At 38.2% G+C, this 19958-nt stretch overlaps 1 protein-coding gene across 6 annotated transcripts in view; it reads left to right on the top strand.

The window, feature by feature from the left end:
* The window catches only part of LOC106041898 (uncharacterized), a 105742-nt gene that overhangs the window by 14607 nt on the left and 71177 nt on the right, over positions 1 to 19958 (top strand). For 3 of the 6 annotated variants that reach the window (XM_066995940.1, XM_066995938.1, XM_066995939.1), the window contains exons 3-5: positions 846 to 982; positions 13223 to 13299; positions 17917 to 18094. In XM_066995940.1, the coding sequence (XP_066852041.1) occupies positions 846 to 982; positions 13223 to 13240 (155 nt within the window). In that variant the 3' untranslated portion in view covers positions 13241 to 13299; positions 17917 to 18094. The remainder of the gene's footprint in view (positions 1 to 845; positions 983 to 13222; positions 13300 to 17916; positions 18095 to 19958) is intronic. The other 3 variants (XM_066995941.1, XM_066995937.1, XM_066995942.1) reach the window with 3 other exon arrangements.

Here is a 19958-nt window from a genome sequence, read left to right as displayed (position 1 = left end):
GGCAAAGTTTGCAGAAACCCGATTTTTTGGAGGAGGTAGAGGGAAGCAAGTTAACAAGGCACACAAACTCAAGATCAAAATTTCAAACTGCTCATACAAAATACGAGTTTAGAGAAGGCTTTTGCATATCTTTGCATTCCCCAGCACTCGCAAACTCTTTTTTGTTGTCTTAGGGTAACCTGCATATTCTCTTAAGCTAAATGGTATTATTAATAGTAACCACCAGCCAGACACTGCATTGCTGCCTCTACTCATTTGTAAAATTGATAACCAACGTCACACCCTGAAGTGCTTCTTATATTATGTAACGAACCAAATATATGCATCTTCCTGTTGCTGTGTACCACCATCCTTCAGGTCTTTGCAATTGTCTCGTCCTTTTTCAAGTGAAACCTCGCCTACCCTTTCTTTCCCTGCTCTGGTTTTTGTTCCAATCACCCCAGCTGAATCCTTGTCTCTTCCAAACCACCCATATGCCCCTATTTTTCATGTCCTCTCTTTATCCTGCCCACACCAATAACAATGTCAACAATTTCACCCGCTAAGAAGATTGAGCGTGGCAGAGTCTGGGGCCCTGAGGCAACAACAGTGTCTTCTATTCGTAAGAAAGCAGCAGGGTAACCTGGCTCTGTGGTAACAACTGGAAGTTGCTGAACTAGATTTGAGTGCTGGGTGTAACACTGGTCATCAGCATTACATAAACTTAAAGAAAATGAAGGATGTGTTTTCAAAGACCAAAGACATCAACTTTACTTTGAAGTCGCATAGTTGACTCCCCTGGTCTTCAGATGGGAGCACGCCACCAAGCCTGGTACCCACTTTGACATTTGTGTCCTGTGTTCCAGAGTTGTCACACGGAGTGTCTTGGCACGAGAGAGGCCTCTGCTATCAGTCTGCAGTCCCCACTTCTGAACATTACAGAAGAACTCTGGGAGGGAATATCTACATCCAGTGGCACCATTTCTGCTGGTGTGCCACCATGGTGAGTATCAGCAACCCCCTCAGTACAGGCAGGATTGCTGCTTTTCTGTGCGTTTCCTTTTGGGGGTGTTTTCTGGCAAAACTTGGGCATTGGACTTGCTTCTGCAAAGAGGCAATGAATAACTGCTTGTCTGCCTACAAGAACTGTACGCTTTTGGGATCAATTCCCTGAGACTGTGAGAGAAATCTTCCATATACCAACTGCTCACACCAATAATCTGCCCAGCAGCTGCCTTGTTGGAGTGCTTAGCTTTGTCCTTGTGACAAGGACACTGAGCGTGCACTGCGCTTTGTTAATCCATGTTTGTGTGATTTCTGTATAAGAAGAATGCTTTGCAGCACTTTTCCCTGCTGAAAGCAGCTGGTAAGCTGCGGTAAGGAGGTAATGGCACCAGACACTGCAACACTTCAAATCCTGTCCCACAGGTAACACGCTCACTTAAAACTCAGGGTGTTTTCTAATACTTGGAGCATAAGGAAGCAGCAAGGTAACGCTCTTCTCCTAGCCCCCTCCAAGTTCAAGTAAACATAAGAACTCAGGAGCTGAGGGTGGGAGTCACTGGACTGGAAGCTGAGAAAGCAAATACCCTTGTACCTCTTCCCCATTTGTTTTCTTATTGATCATTTTAACTCACATCTTAGATTTTACATCATTTGTAAGGTTTTCATGGTAAACATTATCTTCTAGTACATGGATCTTCTATGTACATGGATCACTTTGTGCAGAGTATCTCTGATCTCTGCTTGGATACTAAGGCAGATGCTACAATACAAATAATTTATATTGTTGTTCTGTGCTGAGATACAAATCTAAAATTATTCTCAATAATGGCATGCATGTGAGCTATTGTGTACCGTATTTCAGTTCAGATACGGAAATGATTTTGGAGCTGAGTCACATAAAAGCAGGTAAAGTAAGTTCACACTATCACTGAGAAAAAGAAAATCCTCTAGCAGCAGTTATCTTTACATTTCCAGATGCTTTCTGAATGTGGTGCCTATCCCTTTGGACCAGATATATACTACATTTGAATGAAGGTGATTCTAGATCTTAAAATTCATATATATAAAATGAGGGATGCACAGATATTTCTAGATTCTTACTGCTTAGCATCTGTTGGACTTCTGTAAGAGTCCAAGTAAGAAGAGCCTAGTTGCTCTTTGGTGTGCTCAAGAGAAAAATAATAATGACCACATCAGAAAAAGTTTTCCACTGGCCCTGTTTACGTTAAACAAGACAAAATTAGGCCACGTCTTAGGCAAGTCTTTGGCCACAAAAATTTCTATCTTTTAATAAAATATAGCGCCTCTAGAATCCTTTTTGTTTAGAAAAGAGAAATGGGTTTAGAAATAAAGCAGAGAACAGCTTGATCATTTCATATGAAAAGGTAGAGATTTCAGGCTAGTATTTCTGGAAAACTAAGAGGAGTGATGTGACATTGCTACAGACCATTTGGCATGGGTAAAAGGTGTTAATGCGTACTGAAGAGTGTGATTCCTCACTGTAATTGCAATCAAGGCCTCTCTTTGCTGCAGATTAAGTAGAAACAAAATGTGGAGTTCTGCATTCGAACAAGATGGTGCCGTGTACCTCTGTAACAATCTTCTTGTGAAGAACACACGTGAAAATAAAGTCGTGTTTCTTCCCGGGCAGACTTAGCCAGGATCCTTTCCTGATGTTTTTTAACAAGTTTGCTCACGGAAGGCAGGAAAAAAGGGAAAAGTCCTACACCAAAATGAACATGAAAGGTGAAGTGGCCATGACTAGCACTTCTCTTTTGTTTCAGATTCTGTAAGTACTACACACAACTGTGACATCAGCCATACTTTTATGTTTTTTAGCAGTATTAGAGTTCATTGACTGACCATGAACAGTGTTACTTTCTTCTACCTTTCACCCTAAACCAGCATTTCATATTGGGTTTAGGGATCTTTTTGCCAGCACATCCCACATCAGGAAAAAAAAATATATATATATATATAAATATATATATATATATCAGTAGCATCATTTTACAGACTGTTTATTATCTTTTTGTGGGTTTCATGCCTGGATGAACTGTAGTTTTGTTACAATAAAATGTGGCTGAAAGATTGCAGAATTTCATATTTATATCTGTATGTGGTATTTTTAAATAAGTTTCAAGCAATGATCTCTAGTAGTCCCTAAAGTGATGGGAAAGAAATGTGGAAAGTTTTTAAATGTGCAAGATCAACTGAATTAATAATGTGTGTGTTGAATATGAATTTATGCACATTCTGTAATGCCAATATTGAACAAGAAACAATCAATGTGAGGTGTTGGGTGGGAGCAATGTTGCTGCATAGATATAGAGTTGGGAGACCTTCACTGTGCTTGTAGCTTGCTGCTCTGTGACCTTCGGCAGTTGCTTCACTAAGTTCAAACTCTGTTTGGGAGATTCTGCTTTCCTTCTTGCCCTTTCTTTGGCCTACTTTGGTTGTAAAGTTTCCCAGCTAGGAACTGTCCCCACCTACACTTTGCATTGACCACATCAAGTATGTTAAATATAGAATTTATTTGTTCTCAGCTTAGTTAATAGCATAAAATACTCCATTTTTTCAGGTGTAAACACTTGTAGTATTTAATCCCAAGAGATTTATACAAACAGTAAATAAAAGTGTTTGCTTGTTAGGAACTAGTGAATCAGGAGGTTTGCGTTCTTCCTGTCCCACTTTGCTCTGATCTTATAGTTCTAAGAAATAAAGGCAGTTCAAGATTCCTAACATACAAGTCACAGTGGAATATGATATGTTGTCCTGGGAGAAGACATCCATGCTATGACACAGTAGTTGTGTGTGTGTAGTCAGCATTTCCTTTGGAATACTTCTTGAGAAATATTTGACATACAGTTCATATTTCTGCAAAAGACAGAATAAATATGCTGATGACTTCCAAGTGGGAACTGCACGCTCCAGTTCTTGTGAGCTGCGTGTGTAATTTTCCTGTTATTGTTTTCTAATATGTCTTCAAATTGGCTGCACATGTTCAGTCATTTCAACCCTCCAGTTATTCAATTCCATAAAACATCAGTGCTTAACCCTTTCCCATACCCTTTGGATCAGTTATTCTCACCAGTAAGGTAACTGTTCAAATGAATGGAAAAGTAAGATCAATAAATTGGCTTTTGCGTTTACTATTCAAAAGTCAACATCAGAGGCCTGATTCTGATGCCATGAGAGCTTTGTGTAGGAAGTAAACACAAAGCTACTTAAATAATGTAGCAATGCAAGTTGCATTTATGGTCTTTGTGTTCACACTGTGAGGACAGCCATAAGCAAGTTTTTCTATTCCATGTCAGAAGAGTCCACTGAACACTGGAAACCAAATCTGACTAGAAAGAACTACTTTTTTTAAGTACAGAAGAGAGTTTTCCTTCAAGGAATTTAATCGGGGAATTCATTAATGTTGTATGCAACTTGAATTTGCCTCCTGAAACATGTAACTATCACTGTAGATTGGCTCATCCATATCACTGCAATATGAGTTTATAAAATGTATTAATGTACCTACCTTAATCTTGGCACAAGAGGTAACAGGAGACAAAAGAATGGAGTTTGGATTTGATGTCACTGAGGTTTGCTCACTGGACTGAAGTGAACATATGAAATTGCATTGTTCAAACCACATTGATATTTGCTTCCCTTTACTGTCATGTTTGATGTGAATACAGTTAAGCAAGGTTATGCCCCAGGTTTAATCCAGGTTATGTTATTTTCTGTACTAAAAACTTGAATGTTTGAACTGAAGCAAAGTATGCATGGTTGTCAGATAGCATTTGCAATTAATTCTAGGGTTATACCCATCCACGCTTATGTGAGGTGCTTCTGTGGAAGCACTTCAGATCCAAACTTTCTTCTTCATGAGTGAAGGTTATTCTTCTATAAATTTATCTTAGGGTAAGATCCCACAATACAAATGGAAGAATACTGCCACCGTAATTTCAAGTTAATCTGTTTTAGTAAAAAACACATGCATGAATGAGATTTAAAGCAATGATACACCAACTACTTATGCCAGAAGTAAAGCATCTCTCACCCACTCCTGTACATTCTTTTCATGGCTTATAAAATTATCTTTGTATGTAAAGTATCAGGTGAAGTGTCAGGCCACATAAACCTGTAAACATTATTTGCCTGTATTTAATTATTTTCAGATTATGGTGTCAGTAGAACAAGAAGTTTGTGAATACAGGCCTGCAGCAGCATGCTGTCTTCCTCATCACGCATTTAGGTCATACTCCTCTTCCTCTGGATCAAAATATGATCTGATGTCTATACTGTTCTGATACCCAGTCAAATGAAGATGTTGAAAGGAACACCAAGAGGCTTGATTCAAATGTTTTAAAGATACTTGCATCAGAGTTCCTGTGGGTTATGTTCATCTTAATGATAGTGAATCAACTGATAGTGTTTCCCCAGAGCAGAGGCATAAAGAAGTGTCTTAGCAAAACTCGTCCTTAAATTTTCTCAGGTCCACAAGACAATGCCTCTGACTGCAATATCCTCCAGATAACAGACAGCAAGTAAAGGTATTAGAAGACTACAGCTGATGGATACTGAGCTCTTTTCTGGTCAGTGGAGTATCCATGAACAGGCTTCTGTGTTTGTTAGTGATGATAGCTGCCTGCCTCATTTAAGCAGTTTAGTCTGACAGCAAATTCACATGCTCTCACAACTCCTATTACTTGCTGCCTAGCCGAAGTCACTGTCTAGCTAAACCATGAAACACTGTTGCTGTCTCTTATGAGAAACTCTCCAACAGTTCTTCACCTTCAAGTGCTATGGTGAATTCAGTGTGTTTTGATACAATTTTTTTGACAAAAAAAGAAAAAAAAAAGATATGGCAATTATTTTTGCTGTAGTGGTTAGAATCTGTTTTTGTCTTGAAAATCCAGATCTAGATGTTAACATGAGGTTTGGCCCTCCTTCAGTTTTTGTATGTTTATGAGTGATCCAGGTACAGGTTTTTACTTTATTTTTTAATTATTTTTTTTTTTAAACAGAAGCATAGTATTCACTGGAGACAAAATTAAACTGGTATAAAGCTTCCTTAGGTTCTTACAGCTTTTTCCTCTTCCCAGACTCACTCAAGATGTTTTGGCACAAGTTCAGTATTAAATCATTGCCACTCCATCCCCTTTCTGGCTGACTGGAGGTTTGCTGTTAGAATTGTAGCATATGTTAAATGGTGAACTTCTGTGTCTGAGCAATGAATGAGGCTGTCAATCTGGCATGTCATAAAAGAACCTAGGCGATTCTGCCTACATTAAAATCCCCTTCTCAGCATAACCTGTTCATGTTTTATTAGCACTGTACTATTTAAAGAAAAGGAAGAGGTGATCTTCAGATCACAATATAAAATTAATATCTACAAATATTTTGATTTTTTATTTAATAGACCATGTGGTGAATTTGTACTTTATTCAGGACCTGACAAAATAATGTAACTTAAGGATACACGTGTATTTGCCAAAAACTTTTTAAAACAACAACAACAAAAAACCTTCTTGGTTTGCAGAGTTGAGTTTAAATTGCATAATTAAAGTTGTCTGTGCTGTATTCTTCATCCCTGTGTATGTATGTGTTATGGTGCAATGTTAAATGACCACAGGCTGTTTTATTCTTGGCAGTTCTGCCTCAGTGCACTGGATAATTGACGTTCAGGGGTTTATGTACTCAATGAAGTTCTTGGACATGCTGTAGTGAAGGAAGTTGGAATGAACATGGCGAGTAGGTCAGGAAGTTATGGAACAAAGTATGGTTTTCTGCTGAAGGTGGCTGAATGTTGCCTTGCCTTGGGTATTGTTTTCTGTGGGCCATTCAGAGGATACTTAGGACAGGAATCTCTCTAGAAAGGTTGAGCATATCTGTGTAGCCTACTAGTAACGTGCTACAGGACTTGCTGCAAGAGAACAGTTATCCCATATACTCATGTTCGGAAGGATAACAAAACATACATAATGAGCTCTATCATGCTCACGGTATTTTTTCTCTTTCTTGTTCCTGAACTGTTTGCATATCCAGCCTGGTGTTGTAGGGTGCCTTTTCTCGTGCTGACTTGTTTGAGGAGCAATAGGTTGTTTATCAGTTATCTGGATGATGTTCCATACTTATCTTAAACTGCTTCCACAGATACCATCAGCTCTGGCTACATCTCGACCGTATGTAGTAATTATCCTTTAAATTTTGACCCAAATTTATGGAGTTCATAGCAGTTAAGTGTGTTCTTGGGGGTCATACAAGTTATAGGTGAATTCGTAATATTTAGACAAATATAATGCTTCCTTGTCTTGAGGATATCTGTCTTCAGTGGTACCTGTTGGTTCTCCTTATATATGTGAGGCTTGGCTGAAGACAGCACAGTCTGCTCTTGTTTTGGCCAAAGTTCTGGAGTTCCTTTTTCTTGTCTTCTCTAACTCTCTTCAGACTCCATTAGGCTATAACATATGCTGACATCTTTGTCAAGAGGAAGAAGAACCAATCCATCCTTATTGCTAAGCAAAGTAGTAGTACATTTTGTTGGCCAGCAGTGAAAGAACTCAGGACTCAGTATGGTATATTCCAATTCTAAAGCCTAGATACTGGCGTCCATTCGCCACCAGTCTTTTGGACTCATTTAGACCCAAACAGGAAATGTTAACTTGCCGTTCTTGGTCGTGGAGTTTTCTTTGTGCTGTGGAGAGAAAAATCTGATGCGCTCGGCTAAATGTTTTATTTGCTATGGGAATTTGCTTTGCTTAATGCAGTTTTTAAGACCTGTTGGTTCATTCAGAGGTCAAGGAACATTTATGTAAGAGAGTCTTCAATAACATTCCTTCATCTTGGCAAGTTGAAAAAACATAGCGCCAATTTTTCTCCTCTTTTGAGTATTAAATCTTTGCATGGATCCTTGTGACTTTGAACCAAACAGTGAAGTTGCTTTTAAAATCTGAAGATAGCATCATGTAAGGCAGGGACATGCATTATGAATTACGTTCATTGATTTTCCCCTACCTGCCTATTAAGAAGGGTTAACCCCAAACCCAGCACTATCTAATAATTTTCAATTGAAATGATATACAAAGGTAAGATTTGTCTAAGCTTGCTTAAGTCCAGCTATCTGTTACGATTTTTCATGCATCCTTACATTCTGGAGATAGCAGATGTGAGGGAAGGCACTGTATTCTCTGTGTGTAGCTGCTTCTCTTCACCGAAGAATCCTTAATATTTTGGTGTTTTCTGTATTTAGCTCACCCATTTGCCATCTGTACTAATGCTCAAAGCATTCGCCTCTTTAGTCCACAAAAAGAACCCACTCTTGGGTAAATTCCACATTAAAAGCCTCAGGTTAGGAAACATGAAATGAATTCTTCCCTAGACAGGAAGGCTCTTCTGCCGTATGTTGCAACGTGGGTTGAGGGATTATTTAACTGAGTTGCCTCATATGACTTTTCAAGAAATAGAATAAGTAAATGTCTCTCCACAGAGTCTTTTTATACATCAAATGCTCTTCCTCACTCTTCCATATGCAGTTATTCATATTGTTTGCACAGAACTCGTGTTTTTCAAAAAGCTGAAGGAGGAGGAGAATTGGGCACACATTGTTGAGAAGTGGGAAGAGATCCCTATCCTTGTTTGCTGCTAGTTACCAGAAAGATTTCAGATATAGTAAAAGCTTGTGAAAGAAAGCTACTCTTATTTTTCTTTTCCTCCTATTTGCCTTTTCCCATGGATGAGAATTGTATTGGTAGTTTTATTATCCCATTGTCCTGACAGATCCTGTGCTCTCCAAATGTGAATTGTGGGTTTTAAATTCTAAAAAAAAAAAAAAGTGTTTCTCATTGTGGAATGATGTGCCTGAGGTACAGTTGCTTATAAGTTCTGTGTTTGTTTTTTTGTTTGTTTTTGTTTGTTTTTTATTTTTTTTTTGTTTCTTTTTGATGCTGGGTTTTTAACCTAATAGTAAGCCAGTGCCAGTATGCAAGCGCCTAGTTACACACATAGCCTGTGGGGCAAATATTGCCAGAAAACTTACAAGCTTATCTTACAGCCAGAACTACCCTATGTTACCTGGATTGAAACCCAGAAAGCCGTTTCTGACACAAACTTTGATTTCAGCTGGAAGGGTTACACCCTCTGGCTGAGTCTATGCAGTTAAATAAAAAGAGCCAGGTACTTCCCTCTGGCTCAGAGGCTGGATGTTACAGCTTAGTTTAGCTTGTAGCTAAGCTTTTCTTCCCTGTAGAGGATGGTTGCATCAAAACTGCCTTGTTAGAGTTGGTTTCCTGAACCTTGCTGGGGCATTGTTCATATAATGTTTTCTTGCCAAAGTTTGCAGATGCATGGGCATCACTCTCAAACTGATCACTTGGTGTGAGGCAGTGCATAATGTCATACTCCTGAATCAAAAGCCAAAATGACCAAATAGGAAATATCTAATAAAAGAAAATGAAATACTTGGATTTAAGAGGTGAGTTCTTGAACAATATTATAAATGCCTATCTATTTGGTTCTGCGATTTTGCTGCATCTTCCTAACAAGAGGTAGTTTTTAGCTGTGCGTTATTTTTATGCATGGGTAGTGAGAATCAACCTGTTGGGTACTTGAGTAGTGTTAGAAGCTTAGCCATTTCCACTCATCAAAATGGAGCCAACAGTGATAACTATTCAGCATCACCACTAATTGGAAAACTGCTGGTTCCATCCTTTAGCCAGCAGAATTAATGGCTGAAACTGAGAAAAATTCAGTGCTTATTTGAAGATGCAACCTGTAACGTGGAGTGGTTGTACTGGTCAGAAACTCATAGGCAACCTGGGAAAGGAATAACCTTTTCTTACTTAGAGCTACGTTGTAGCATTTCAGTTGCTTTTTGTTTGTTAGTTTCTTTGCCATGGCTGGTCAAAGTCAGATCAGAATTTCAAACAGGCAGAGATTTAGCTGATTTTTCATTTCCCTTGCTGTTGCTTTTCAAACCAGTGATGATGTGTGCAAGTGACACGCAGCAAAAGAGATCAAGAGTTATGAATGTGCATTCATACCCAAGGCAGAAGATGTGTCTAAGGAAAAAAGTCATGAAATCAGACTTGAGCAGCCACAGCAAGCTGTGCACAGGAGCACAAACTTCCAGAGATAGTGGTATTGCTACAGAGACCTCTGACATTCACTTCTCATCAAGCCCATGTTAGGATTTCAGTCCTCAGGGTCAGTACTAACAGTTTACAAACTTGCAGTGATTTTTCTGAAAAATCTTTTCTGACAAGCTTGCAGGGACTGTTTGCTTCATTTTTGCTGGTGCTTAGGTTTGTAGTGTGTAGATGTTTTGCAGTCCTTTATCCTAGCTATGTTGCCTCTTTTGACTTGCTTCTTTGTCATTTTCATATGAATGTTAAACCTTTTAACTGTAAGAGCTTTAACCCTTGTATTTTGTAGTTGTCTTTTTTTTTTTTTTTTTTTTTTTTAAAGTGAGAGAGAAAAGAAGAAGATAGCAAGTAGTGTGTATTTGTGTGAGAAGGCCTGGGTAGTGGGAGAAGTTGTTTGTAAAGCTCTGAAAAAATCCATGTTGACCTTGAAATGTTTGGCCATTTTTTATCTAATTAAAGTTCCTGCTGTTATAGCTGGGATGAATTAATTTCATCATTAGTTACATCTGACTGCTCAGGCAAACGTATCAGTTAGTTGACCACTCTGACGTTCTTCTTGTGAGAAAAGGTGTCGCTATTTTTAATAGTACTTTCCAGGGGGTGGCTAAATTTTATCCCTGCTAGGAAAAACATGTTTTGGCATTAAATGAGGGTTAAAAATACCAGTGTACTAAGCAAATATAGTGCCTAAATACACGCTTATAGATACACACATACTTCCATATCAATGGTTTCCTTTGCTTCTTACCTCCTTTTGCAATTATAAAGAGTATTCGTTCATAGTTTACGTGTTTCCAGACCTACTGAGGGCTGCTTGTGATTCGTGTAAATGTACCTTTTACACACAAGAATGGCAATGAATCTTTTTTCACTGTGTTGTGTTAAAAGCCAAGCATTTCCATTTTGAAGAAAGGCACTGTTCTGTGCTGCAGCTCTGCATTTACTGTAGGAATGAGCAAACTCTGGAAATAGGTGTTTTGCAAATATTTTGAAGTGCTTTGCAGTTTCACATACAATTAGAATACATGAATGTGACTCCCATTGTAATCCAAACCCATAGGCACAGACCTTAAGCTGGTACAAACTGGGAGAGCTGTCTTTAAATCCCTGTGTGCTTCCTGCACCTTGGCTGTACGCAGCGGCCAGGACAGGTGCCAGTTGGAAGTAGGAGAGCTGCACGTAGTACTCCTGAGCTACGCAGAAGGACTGCTAGGAGCATCGTGAGTGCATTTCTAATGCTTACATCTTAGTTGTTCTGCCTTTGCCTGTTCTGTGTCCTCCTGTGTTTACATTGGTCTCTACGCTGCAAAAAGGGAACTTAGCAGATCAGTTGGAGTATATCAAATTAACACCAAATGAAATGAAGGTCATCTACTGTAAGACTTAACCAGATCAGGATTCCTAGGGACCTCCAACTGGAAGGGACATAGTGTTTGCTCCAAATCTTCCATACATTGTATCTTCTCCCTCTAGGGTGGAAATCCTAATCAAGTCTATTGAGTGCAAGCTTAAGGCAACCTAAATGTTTGCCCACTGGAACCTGGGAGCCTCAGGTCTTATATATAGAAGCTTTATTCTTATATTTAGCATGTATTCTATTCCTATCTGGAATGTTCCATTCTTTTGTTGTCATCATTGTGTAAATGAAACAGGAGGAAGAAAAACTTCCATGCTCCCTTCATGTTGTTTTTAAAGAAATGGGTACGCCAAATAGATATTTAAATCTACATGTGGATTATGGATGGCATCTCAGTCATCTGGTAAAACAAATCCTTCAGTCAATCTTTTTGTTGTGTTTGCATGTAGTGGTGATTCTGTCACCAAAATGAAATGCTGATAGAAGTGATTGAAAATATTAGAGTATTAAGTGCCTTTGGCAGGAGAGGAGAGAGAATAAAAGGCATTTGAGTATGAAGAAAGAGGTCACAAAGGAATATTTTATGTACAGGATGTACAGAAGGCAGTAAACTGCTGGGCTTTTTTCCCGTCTGTCATCTGAAGGAACGTCATGAAATGTGTTACTCATTATGAAGAAAGGATCCGGCTCTTGTTGGTTGCCCTATATATGTGCTATCTTTAAGAAAATCTGTGGTTGTGCTGCTGATCTGGTAGTGATTTCCTGTCTGTAAAAGGAAAAATTATAATTTTTAATTGTACTGTAGTAGGATCTCATGTTGATATTGGATGTGGCATTCATTTTTAAATACAGCCTTATTCTGTAGAAGTTGAACAGTAAATGTTAACTACCAAAATACCTGCCAACTGTCTCTCCCAGCAGATCATTTCTGTGGTTTAGCTGCGAGATTTTCAATGCATCTTTGCTTACTGACTTCACTTTTCAGTTACTGAGTTCATTGTTCAGCAAAGCCAGATTTTTTTCTTCATTAGTTACTAATGCTGCCATGCAACAGAAACACCCTGTGATACCAGAGAGTTACAATAAATCACCTTTCAGTAATTCCAAACCATTTTGTTGGATGCTGTAAATGGTTTATCTGCTTATATAATGCACTTCAAGTAAAACAGGCAAGCTTCTTTCATTTATACCCAGATAAATCTGGAGCAAGTCAAATAAAATCACAGTGCAGCCTCACCGAGTTTGCATTCAGCAGACTTTCCTTAAATGTAGGCCAGTGAAATCAATAGCAGTTGAGTGCGTTGCTGTTGTTCGTCTGAACTGTCCCGTTCTGTGGAGGGGATGCTCGCTATCCAGAATCTCAAGGTAAAATTGCAGTTACAAAATATATCATAAATTTATGATTTTTTTTCATTCTAAGAATCAATTTTAGAATAATGTTTGTTGACAACCTTTTTCATAGTGCTTTTTTTCTAATGACTGGAAATGACTTCTCAGATTGCTTTTTCAGACACCTTGTAAATGAGGTATGAAATTTCTGATTGAATCAAGTATTTCGCTATCTTCGACAAATAAATTTATTTTCAGTAATCAAAACTACTACTATAATTTTTTTCAAATTTTTCATACTGCCAGTGTAGTGAAAAATATAGTTTTCATAGGCCTTTTAATTTTAAACCCAATATAATTAAATTGGCCTTTTAATTTTAAGCCCTCTAATGAAATCCTTAAACTTTGTTTCTAGATAAAACTTGGTGCTTGACCTATACATTTCAGACCATTCTTTGCTGAAATTGAAACCAACCCAGGAAGTGTATTTTGGTAAGTGGTGGGATGGGAAATAATGGGCGGGAGTAGTGTGCACATTGTGCTTAAAGATTCCTCCTGGGTGGTGATTAATTGGCCTTTTGAGATTTTTACTGATGTCTAGAAATAACTCCTGAAGGATTCAGGCTATCTTATATCATTCACAGGGTTTGAAATGAGGTTGAAAAAGTGCTCTAAATGAACAGTGTTTCTCTATAAATTGAATGTCTTGCACCTGAAAATTAAATGCAAACTAGTAAAGATTCCAGTTTAAATTCAAAAAGAGGAGAGAGCATCATACCCCAACATATACCCTCACTGGACCTCTTTGTGGTTTGGATGAGCTTTAATTTTTGTAATCCGTTCTCAAAACAGATTTGCTCTCAGTTCATTCCAGTGGCTCGTACAGCTCTTCCTCCAAAATTTAAGGGAAGAAGAAAAACAGTGGTGGGAAAGGGGACTTTTCTATGAGGGCTTGCTGAGGACAATGCATTTCTGTGTATTTCAGTAAATCTTTGAAGGAAGGATTACTTCCATTTTTCTGTGTGGGTCAGTTGGCTTGCTTGTAGCTATTACGGGGAGGGAATTTTGGTCGTTGCAGAAAAAAAGACAAACACATGTTTTTAAGACCAAGTAAAATACTTGAACTTGCTAGATATCCTGGCCACATCCTTTGCAGTCTGAGCACATTGAAATCACTTCTGCTTGGTTTTCTTTTTTTTTTTTAATTTTTTTTCTTTTTTAACCCATTCCAACTGTACTAAATTCTAGTGCAGGTACATTAGCAGATTCAGATGTGCACTCAGCTTCTGCTATGCAGTTGCATCTGTAGAATTCTGTCAGGCTTACAGTATTTTTCAAATTTAAACAAGCCACTTTCCAAGTATTTTGTTTCACCCCACTATACCTTTTCTCAAAAACACTGTTTGTGAAGTGTGTTCAGTATGCTCTTGTGAGCCAGCTGCTGCAAACTATTAGCCATTTTTTCATGAAGCACAGTTTGGGAAGGTTTTTGCCAGAGACCAGAGCTTCAGTTTTTAGTCCAGAGGCAATGTCCAGAAGAGGGCACCCGTGCCCAAAGGAGCATTAAGGCAGGTATTCCCGGCAGTATGTTAGGAGTGTGTTTCCTTTGACATGCCACAATTTATTTAGGAACAATGTGCCTGATAACACTAGAGTGCAATTAAAAAGCATTTGTTTTTCAGAAGAGCCATTTAAAAGATTTTTTTTTTGCATTATGTTTATATATATAAATGAAGTTAATTTGGAATTAAAGATAATATTGACTACTTCTGTGAAGGCCTCACTTGCCCTTGGTATATTCAAACAGCGTAATCTGAATAGAAATAATATTTGCACAGCACATTTTTGCTGCCAAGTTTACAAGACAGTCAAATTACTGAATTGGCTTACCACTCAAGATTGACACTTGCTAGTGATACACTAGCTTTTAGATGATATTAGTCTCCTCTGCAGGAGCAAGGCGTATGTTTCCTTCATTTAATTTATTATGTTTGTTTACTTTAGTCCAAAAACTGGTTCATTCACAATTAAGAAAACCAAGTGGAGGAGAGTGAACTTGCAAAGTGGGCATGCTTGTTTTACCCTTTGATTCTAAGAATAAAAACAAGTTGTGGTGGACCAGTGTACAAATATAACAATATCAAGTGTTTAGTTCACTGATTGCAGACAACACTTTAATAAATCAGTTGTTTTCCATTGCAAAATGTAATTGAGGCATTTTTCTTATGCATTCCTTTTTTTAACTAATACTTTTAATTAAACTGCTATTCCATATTTTAATTTTCATTCCAGTTTTCACTGAGGAACAGCTTGGATTGGCAGCTGTAACTTTAAATACTTTATTAAGAAAATGATTAATCATTCTGAAAATATATTTAGAACCTCATTAATTATGTGATGATAAGTGGATGTATAATGCATTCTGGTCACTGAAAAGTTCAGTTCAGATGTTTTATTTACATGGCTTAATGATTATGAAGGATAAGTGAATCTTTACATACAATGATAACTAAAATTTAAAAATACACAACAAGATATAAATCCTCACCTGAAAGAAAGGTTCATTGTTTCTGAATGAAATTGGTATTTTCATCTATGATGAGTAACCCTAGATCATCTTATAAAACACTGAGTGCTGGTCATGTAGTAGAAGTTAAATATTCAACAAAGGGACACATTTCTGCAGGTGTTTTCAGTTGATAGCAGTCCCATATCCTAAGAGAATTGAAATTTCAGCCTCAGATCTGATTCTGTACCACTTTTGTGTCTCCTCTTCATCACTTTTAGGTCTCCTACTTAGTACTGCAGGGATTCTTTGTGCAATCAAACTGTATTACTGTGATTGTAAATGATCTGTTTCTTCTCTCCTTTTATCTAATTTCCTGTTTGTCTCTGAGTCTACATAATAGTTCATGCTACTTAGTCCAGACTGCACCGGATTCCATTTATCAGGTATCAGTTTTAGGTTGAATTGACATCTTGGGAAACGGGAGATGTTTCCCTATCACTTAGGTTTGCCAAGGGTAGCCAAATTTCTGTTGAAATCCCAGCACCTCCATACCTGAGTCCTGAACTGAAGAACTTGAAAACAGGAGGACTCTGTTAGCTTAGCTATGTTCCTAACACTTCTGCAAATACCAGTGCCAAGGGTGTTACTAATTTGAGTGAAGTACGAAGTAAGAAACTGAGCTGAGGTATCAAATTAAGTGTTTCTTTTAAGTAGGCATAGATCTGTTGTGATTCTTGGCCAATATTGAGCTAAGTTAGATCTGATCCGTTGCTTTGCTGATAAAATATTTCACGTCTAAATGTTTAGCATTCTCAGTACATTGTTGTATATAATATTCATGAAAGAGAAGATCCATGTTAAATTAACAATACACAAATAAAAAGTGAATGACTGACCATTTTGATGTTTTGAAAGAGAAAAACTGTTTCTTAGGAAGAAGTGTCTTCTGTTTTACTTAAAGGAATTGCAAAGAAAAATGCTGACTTGAATGGTGCTATTACTAATGGTTATTTAGAGCATACAGATTACTGTGAGCATTTAACAACATGCTCACAGTTTTAATAAAGCACATGTTACTAAAGGTTCTGTTTTGTAGCATGAAGCAAGCCTGACTGCAACTGTTGCTTCTACTGGGAAGTACAATTATGACTCACTTTCTCTAAGATCTTTCAGATGTGCTGCTTTGAAATGGGGTCTTCATTATGTACATGTGATTCCTCCCCGGTAGTAATATTCTAGTGTCTCTTAAATAGATTGAATGCTAACTCAGTGAACTGATTTGACTTTAAAATTACTTTGGTCGGTCTAGGGATTCTCTCCATTGTGTTTATTAGAAGAACGAAGTAGGTGTGTTGAAAAAATCTCCTACTAAGTAAATCTCTATTTGTTTCTATCCATGTATTCACCCATGAATAAACAATGAGCAATTCTCAAAAGATTTTTTGGGATTGCTACTTCAGTAAGAAATGAAATTTTCAGGTACTTAGCCAGTTATCCAAATTATAACTCAGATCTCTTCAGCCTTCATGCTGAGGTGAGAAGCACGAGAACAGGCTAGCTCCAGAAGGATTCAGTGGTGTCTCCTCTTCAGCTGTAAAAGCAGCACTGTAACTTACAGCCTATATTCAGAGATACTTTGGTGTGTCCAAGATCGACTTCCTGACTGAGTCACTTTAGAAAAGTAGATAATTCCATATATATTCTGACTATTTCCAAGGTGAAAATAAATTATGCTGGCAGATGTTTGTTCAGGTGGGAAACGGGATACACTAGAAGATGCAGCAGAAAGAGTGGAAGGCGGGAGAGGGGACCAGTTGTCTCAGGTGGAAGGGAGTCATGAGATCAGCATGTAGCCAGGCAAAAAATGAGCAGTGTGACAGAAGACGTTTGGAGGAGAAGCACTTGCACCTACATGTTCTTGCCTGTGTGATCAGTGGTGGAGAAAAGAACCGATAGGGAAAAGGGGAGTTTTACTCTAATTATTTTGCTGCACAGAACTTAGCTGTGCTAAATAACACCCTGGCTGGTGCTTTCACTAACAGAACAGCTGTGAGTCACTATGAAGAGTGATTTTGTTTCTGTATGGTGGAGTTAGCTATCAGAGTGTGCCCAGGTCTGAAGAAGGGGAAACTGTGTGTAAATCTTAGTGGATCTGTAGACCTAACTCAGTGCTGAGTTTACTCTGTTGAGTAAACCATTTCTGGCTGTATGGAAGACCTTGTGCCAAGTTCCTTTTTAGCAGGGAGGAGTAGTGTTTGCTGGGTTTGCTGTTGGCATCAGGAGAGGGGAGCTGAAGTAGCAGGCTACACTAGAGCTGTTGTTGAGTGTGCTGCTGGAGCAGTGGAGTTCCTCCTGGGGTGAATGAGTTGTATTTTACTACAAAACGTAGTGCAAGCAGAACCTGTTTAGTGCAGCTCATGTAAATGCAAGATGTGCAAACATGAGGTGGAATTAGTTTCAGCTCTGTGGCTGTCATCATCTCGATATCCTGTTCGAGCTCTGACAAAGGCAGAAAACCTGACAGATCCCTATAGTGGATCATGATGTCATTAAAGCAGGGATAAAATAAAACCAGTCTTTAATTCCTCCCTATTTTCTAGGTTTTCAGATGTTCCAGACTCCGTGTACTCCTATTTTCTGGAGTACAGAAAAATCCGTGTGACTTAAGTTGGCTTTAAAGATTTCTCTTCTGCCAGTGAATATACACTACTACATTGCTTGATAAGGCATACCTGGCTATGAATGATTTAACAAAAATATGCTTCCTCCTGAACATGTGTAAGTAAACTTAAGTGTGAGTCAATTTTAAATTGTAATTTTTGTTTCTAAACAAACGTTTCATGTTTCAATATAAATATTTCTCTGATTATCCTGAAGTGATTTGTTTTTACCTTATGTCTCTAATGTAGAACAAAACTTCCAAGCCATTCCAAGCAATTTTCTAACCTCTGCTAGAACATTTAGCAAAAGTAGTCTACAGAAGCAGTTAGCTCAGCCAGAAAAGATATTTTCATCCTTCCACAGCACAGTGTTTTCACCACTCTCCAGAAGGAACACAGCAACTAAATTTTGTTGCAAGGAAGCAAAACTATCATGGTCTAACAGGGAGCCAAAGTTTTACCTTTTAAATGAGTATTTCACCAGTAACAGTTATTTACAGCACTTACATTTTACTGCGAAGGGGATTCCGTGAAGAGCTGTAATTCACAGGCCTTTGTAAAACAAATTAATTCTTTTAAAAAAGAGTATGTCAGCTAATAAGGAAAGAGAAATGCGGAGTCAGTATATTTCTGTGATTTGAGTTCAGCAGGGCAAAGAATCTGCCCGAGGGCGAGGGCTAGACCTATAGATTATATGAGAAAATCTATGGCCAGAGGAGCTATAAACAACGGAAGGAGGGGAAATGAAAGCTGGAAATAAACAAGAGCACTTTCATATGTATTGAAAAGGGAGGGAACAGCTCATGAGTAGAGACAAGTGCTTTGTATTTCTTCTTATATGTGTTGATATCAAGCTTAACAAACGATTTCTACATTTCAAAATGATGTAAAATGCTGTCTAAGACTTAAAATTTTCATCAAAAATTGAGTACTTATTCAAACCTTTTATTAAGCTTCAATTAGAATTAGCACAGTAGCGATTAGCTACCTGGTCATAGGTTAAGGCTTTTGTTCCAGAACTTCTCCTTTCCTGATGTTTTTCCTGTGTTTCCTTAGCACTAGTAACTGATTTGGGGGCTGGATAAATTCATTGACCAGTGTATTTAGAGGTGGGAACCTGAGTGAAGTAAATTTGAGTGAAGTTCACAAGGATATGTGTAAAAGAGAAGTCCACACAGGTTAATCCCACCAAATGCCAAGTGGCCAGCATGCTTCTGAGGCATGTAGGCTGTGCTGTGATAATCAAAATGACTGAAATGAATTCTCTGAGAAAGTGTTGATGAAGTTAGAAGCAGCTTTTTTATTTAAAAGGACTAGAGTAAGTGTCTGAACGGACATGATTAGGAGAGCTCACTCTTTCCACGGATTATGGCAGCCTAGATATACTGGGTTTGTGTTTTGCCAGATCAGGGAAAGAATGTGTACAGAATGGCATTGATGATTCTGTAAGCAGACATGAAACAAGATAAATCAAGTGACGAGACCTAGACGTTTATCTCTGTGCTTATAAAATGGCAGTATTAAGTCGTGAGCACTTAGCACTGAAGCTTTGGAAGCTCTGTGGAAACTTTTTGTTTCAAGCAGTGTCAAATGCTGCGAAGCAGACGTATCTGGAAAGGCACCACAGAGCAGCGTTCTCAAGTCATTCCTGTCCCTGCTCAGTGCAGCCAGTCAGTGAAGCTGTCGTTGGAGATGAGAGAGAACCAAAGATGACGTATGTCAGTGTGGCTGTATCATGAATGGAATGATACAAATAAACATCAGCCAGAGACTTAACACAGTATCTGTAATAACCTGGGAAGTGGATAAGAGAATTATTCTTTCCACACTGGGGACCCGGGTTGATTGCTGGAGCCGGCACTCCACACTCTTGCCAAAGATAGCAGATGATTTTTAATGGCCACACCTACTTAGGATTGTTATTCTGTGTCTCATCCAAAAAAGGATAGAGTAAATGTTGTTCTGTTTCAGAAAAATACAAC

Source organism: Anser cygnoides, chromosome 4 (assembly GCF_040182565.1).
Source record: "Anser cygnoides isolate HZ-2024a breed goose chromosome 4, Taihu_goose_T2T_genome, whole genome shotgun sequence".
NCBI classification, from domain to species: Eukaryota; Metazoa; Chordata; class Aves; order Anseriformes; family Anatidae; genus Anser; species Anser cygnoides.
This window is presented reverse-complemented; position numbering and strand designations above follow the sequence as displayed.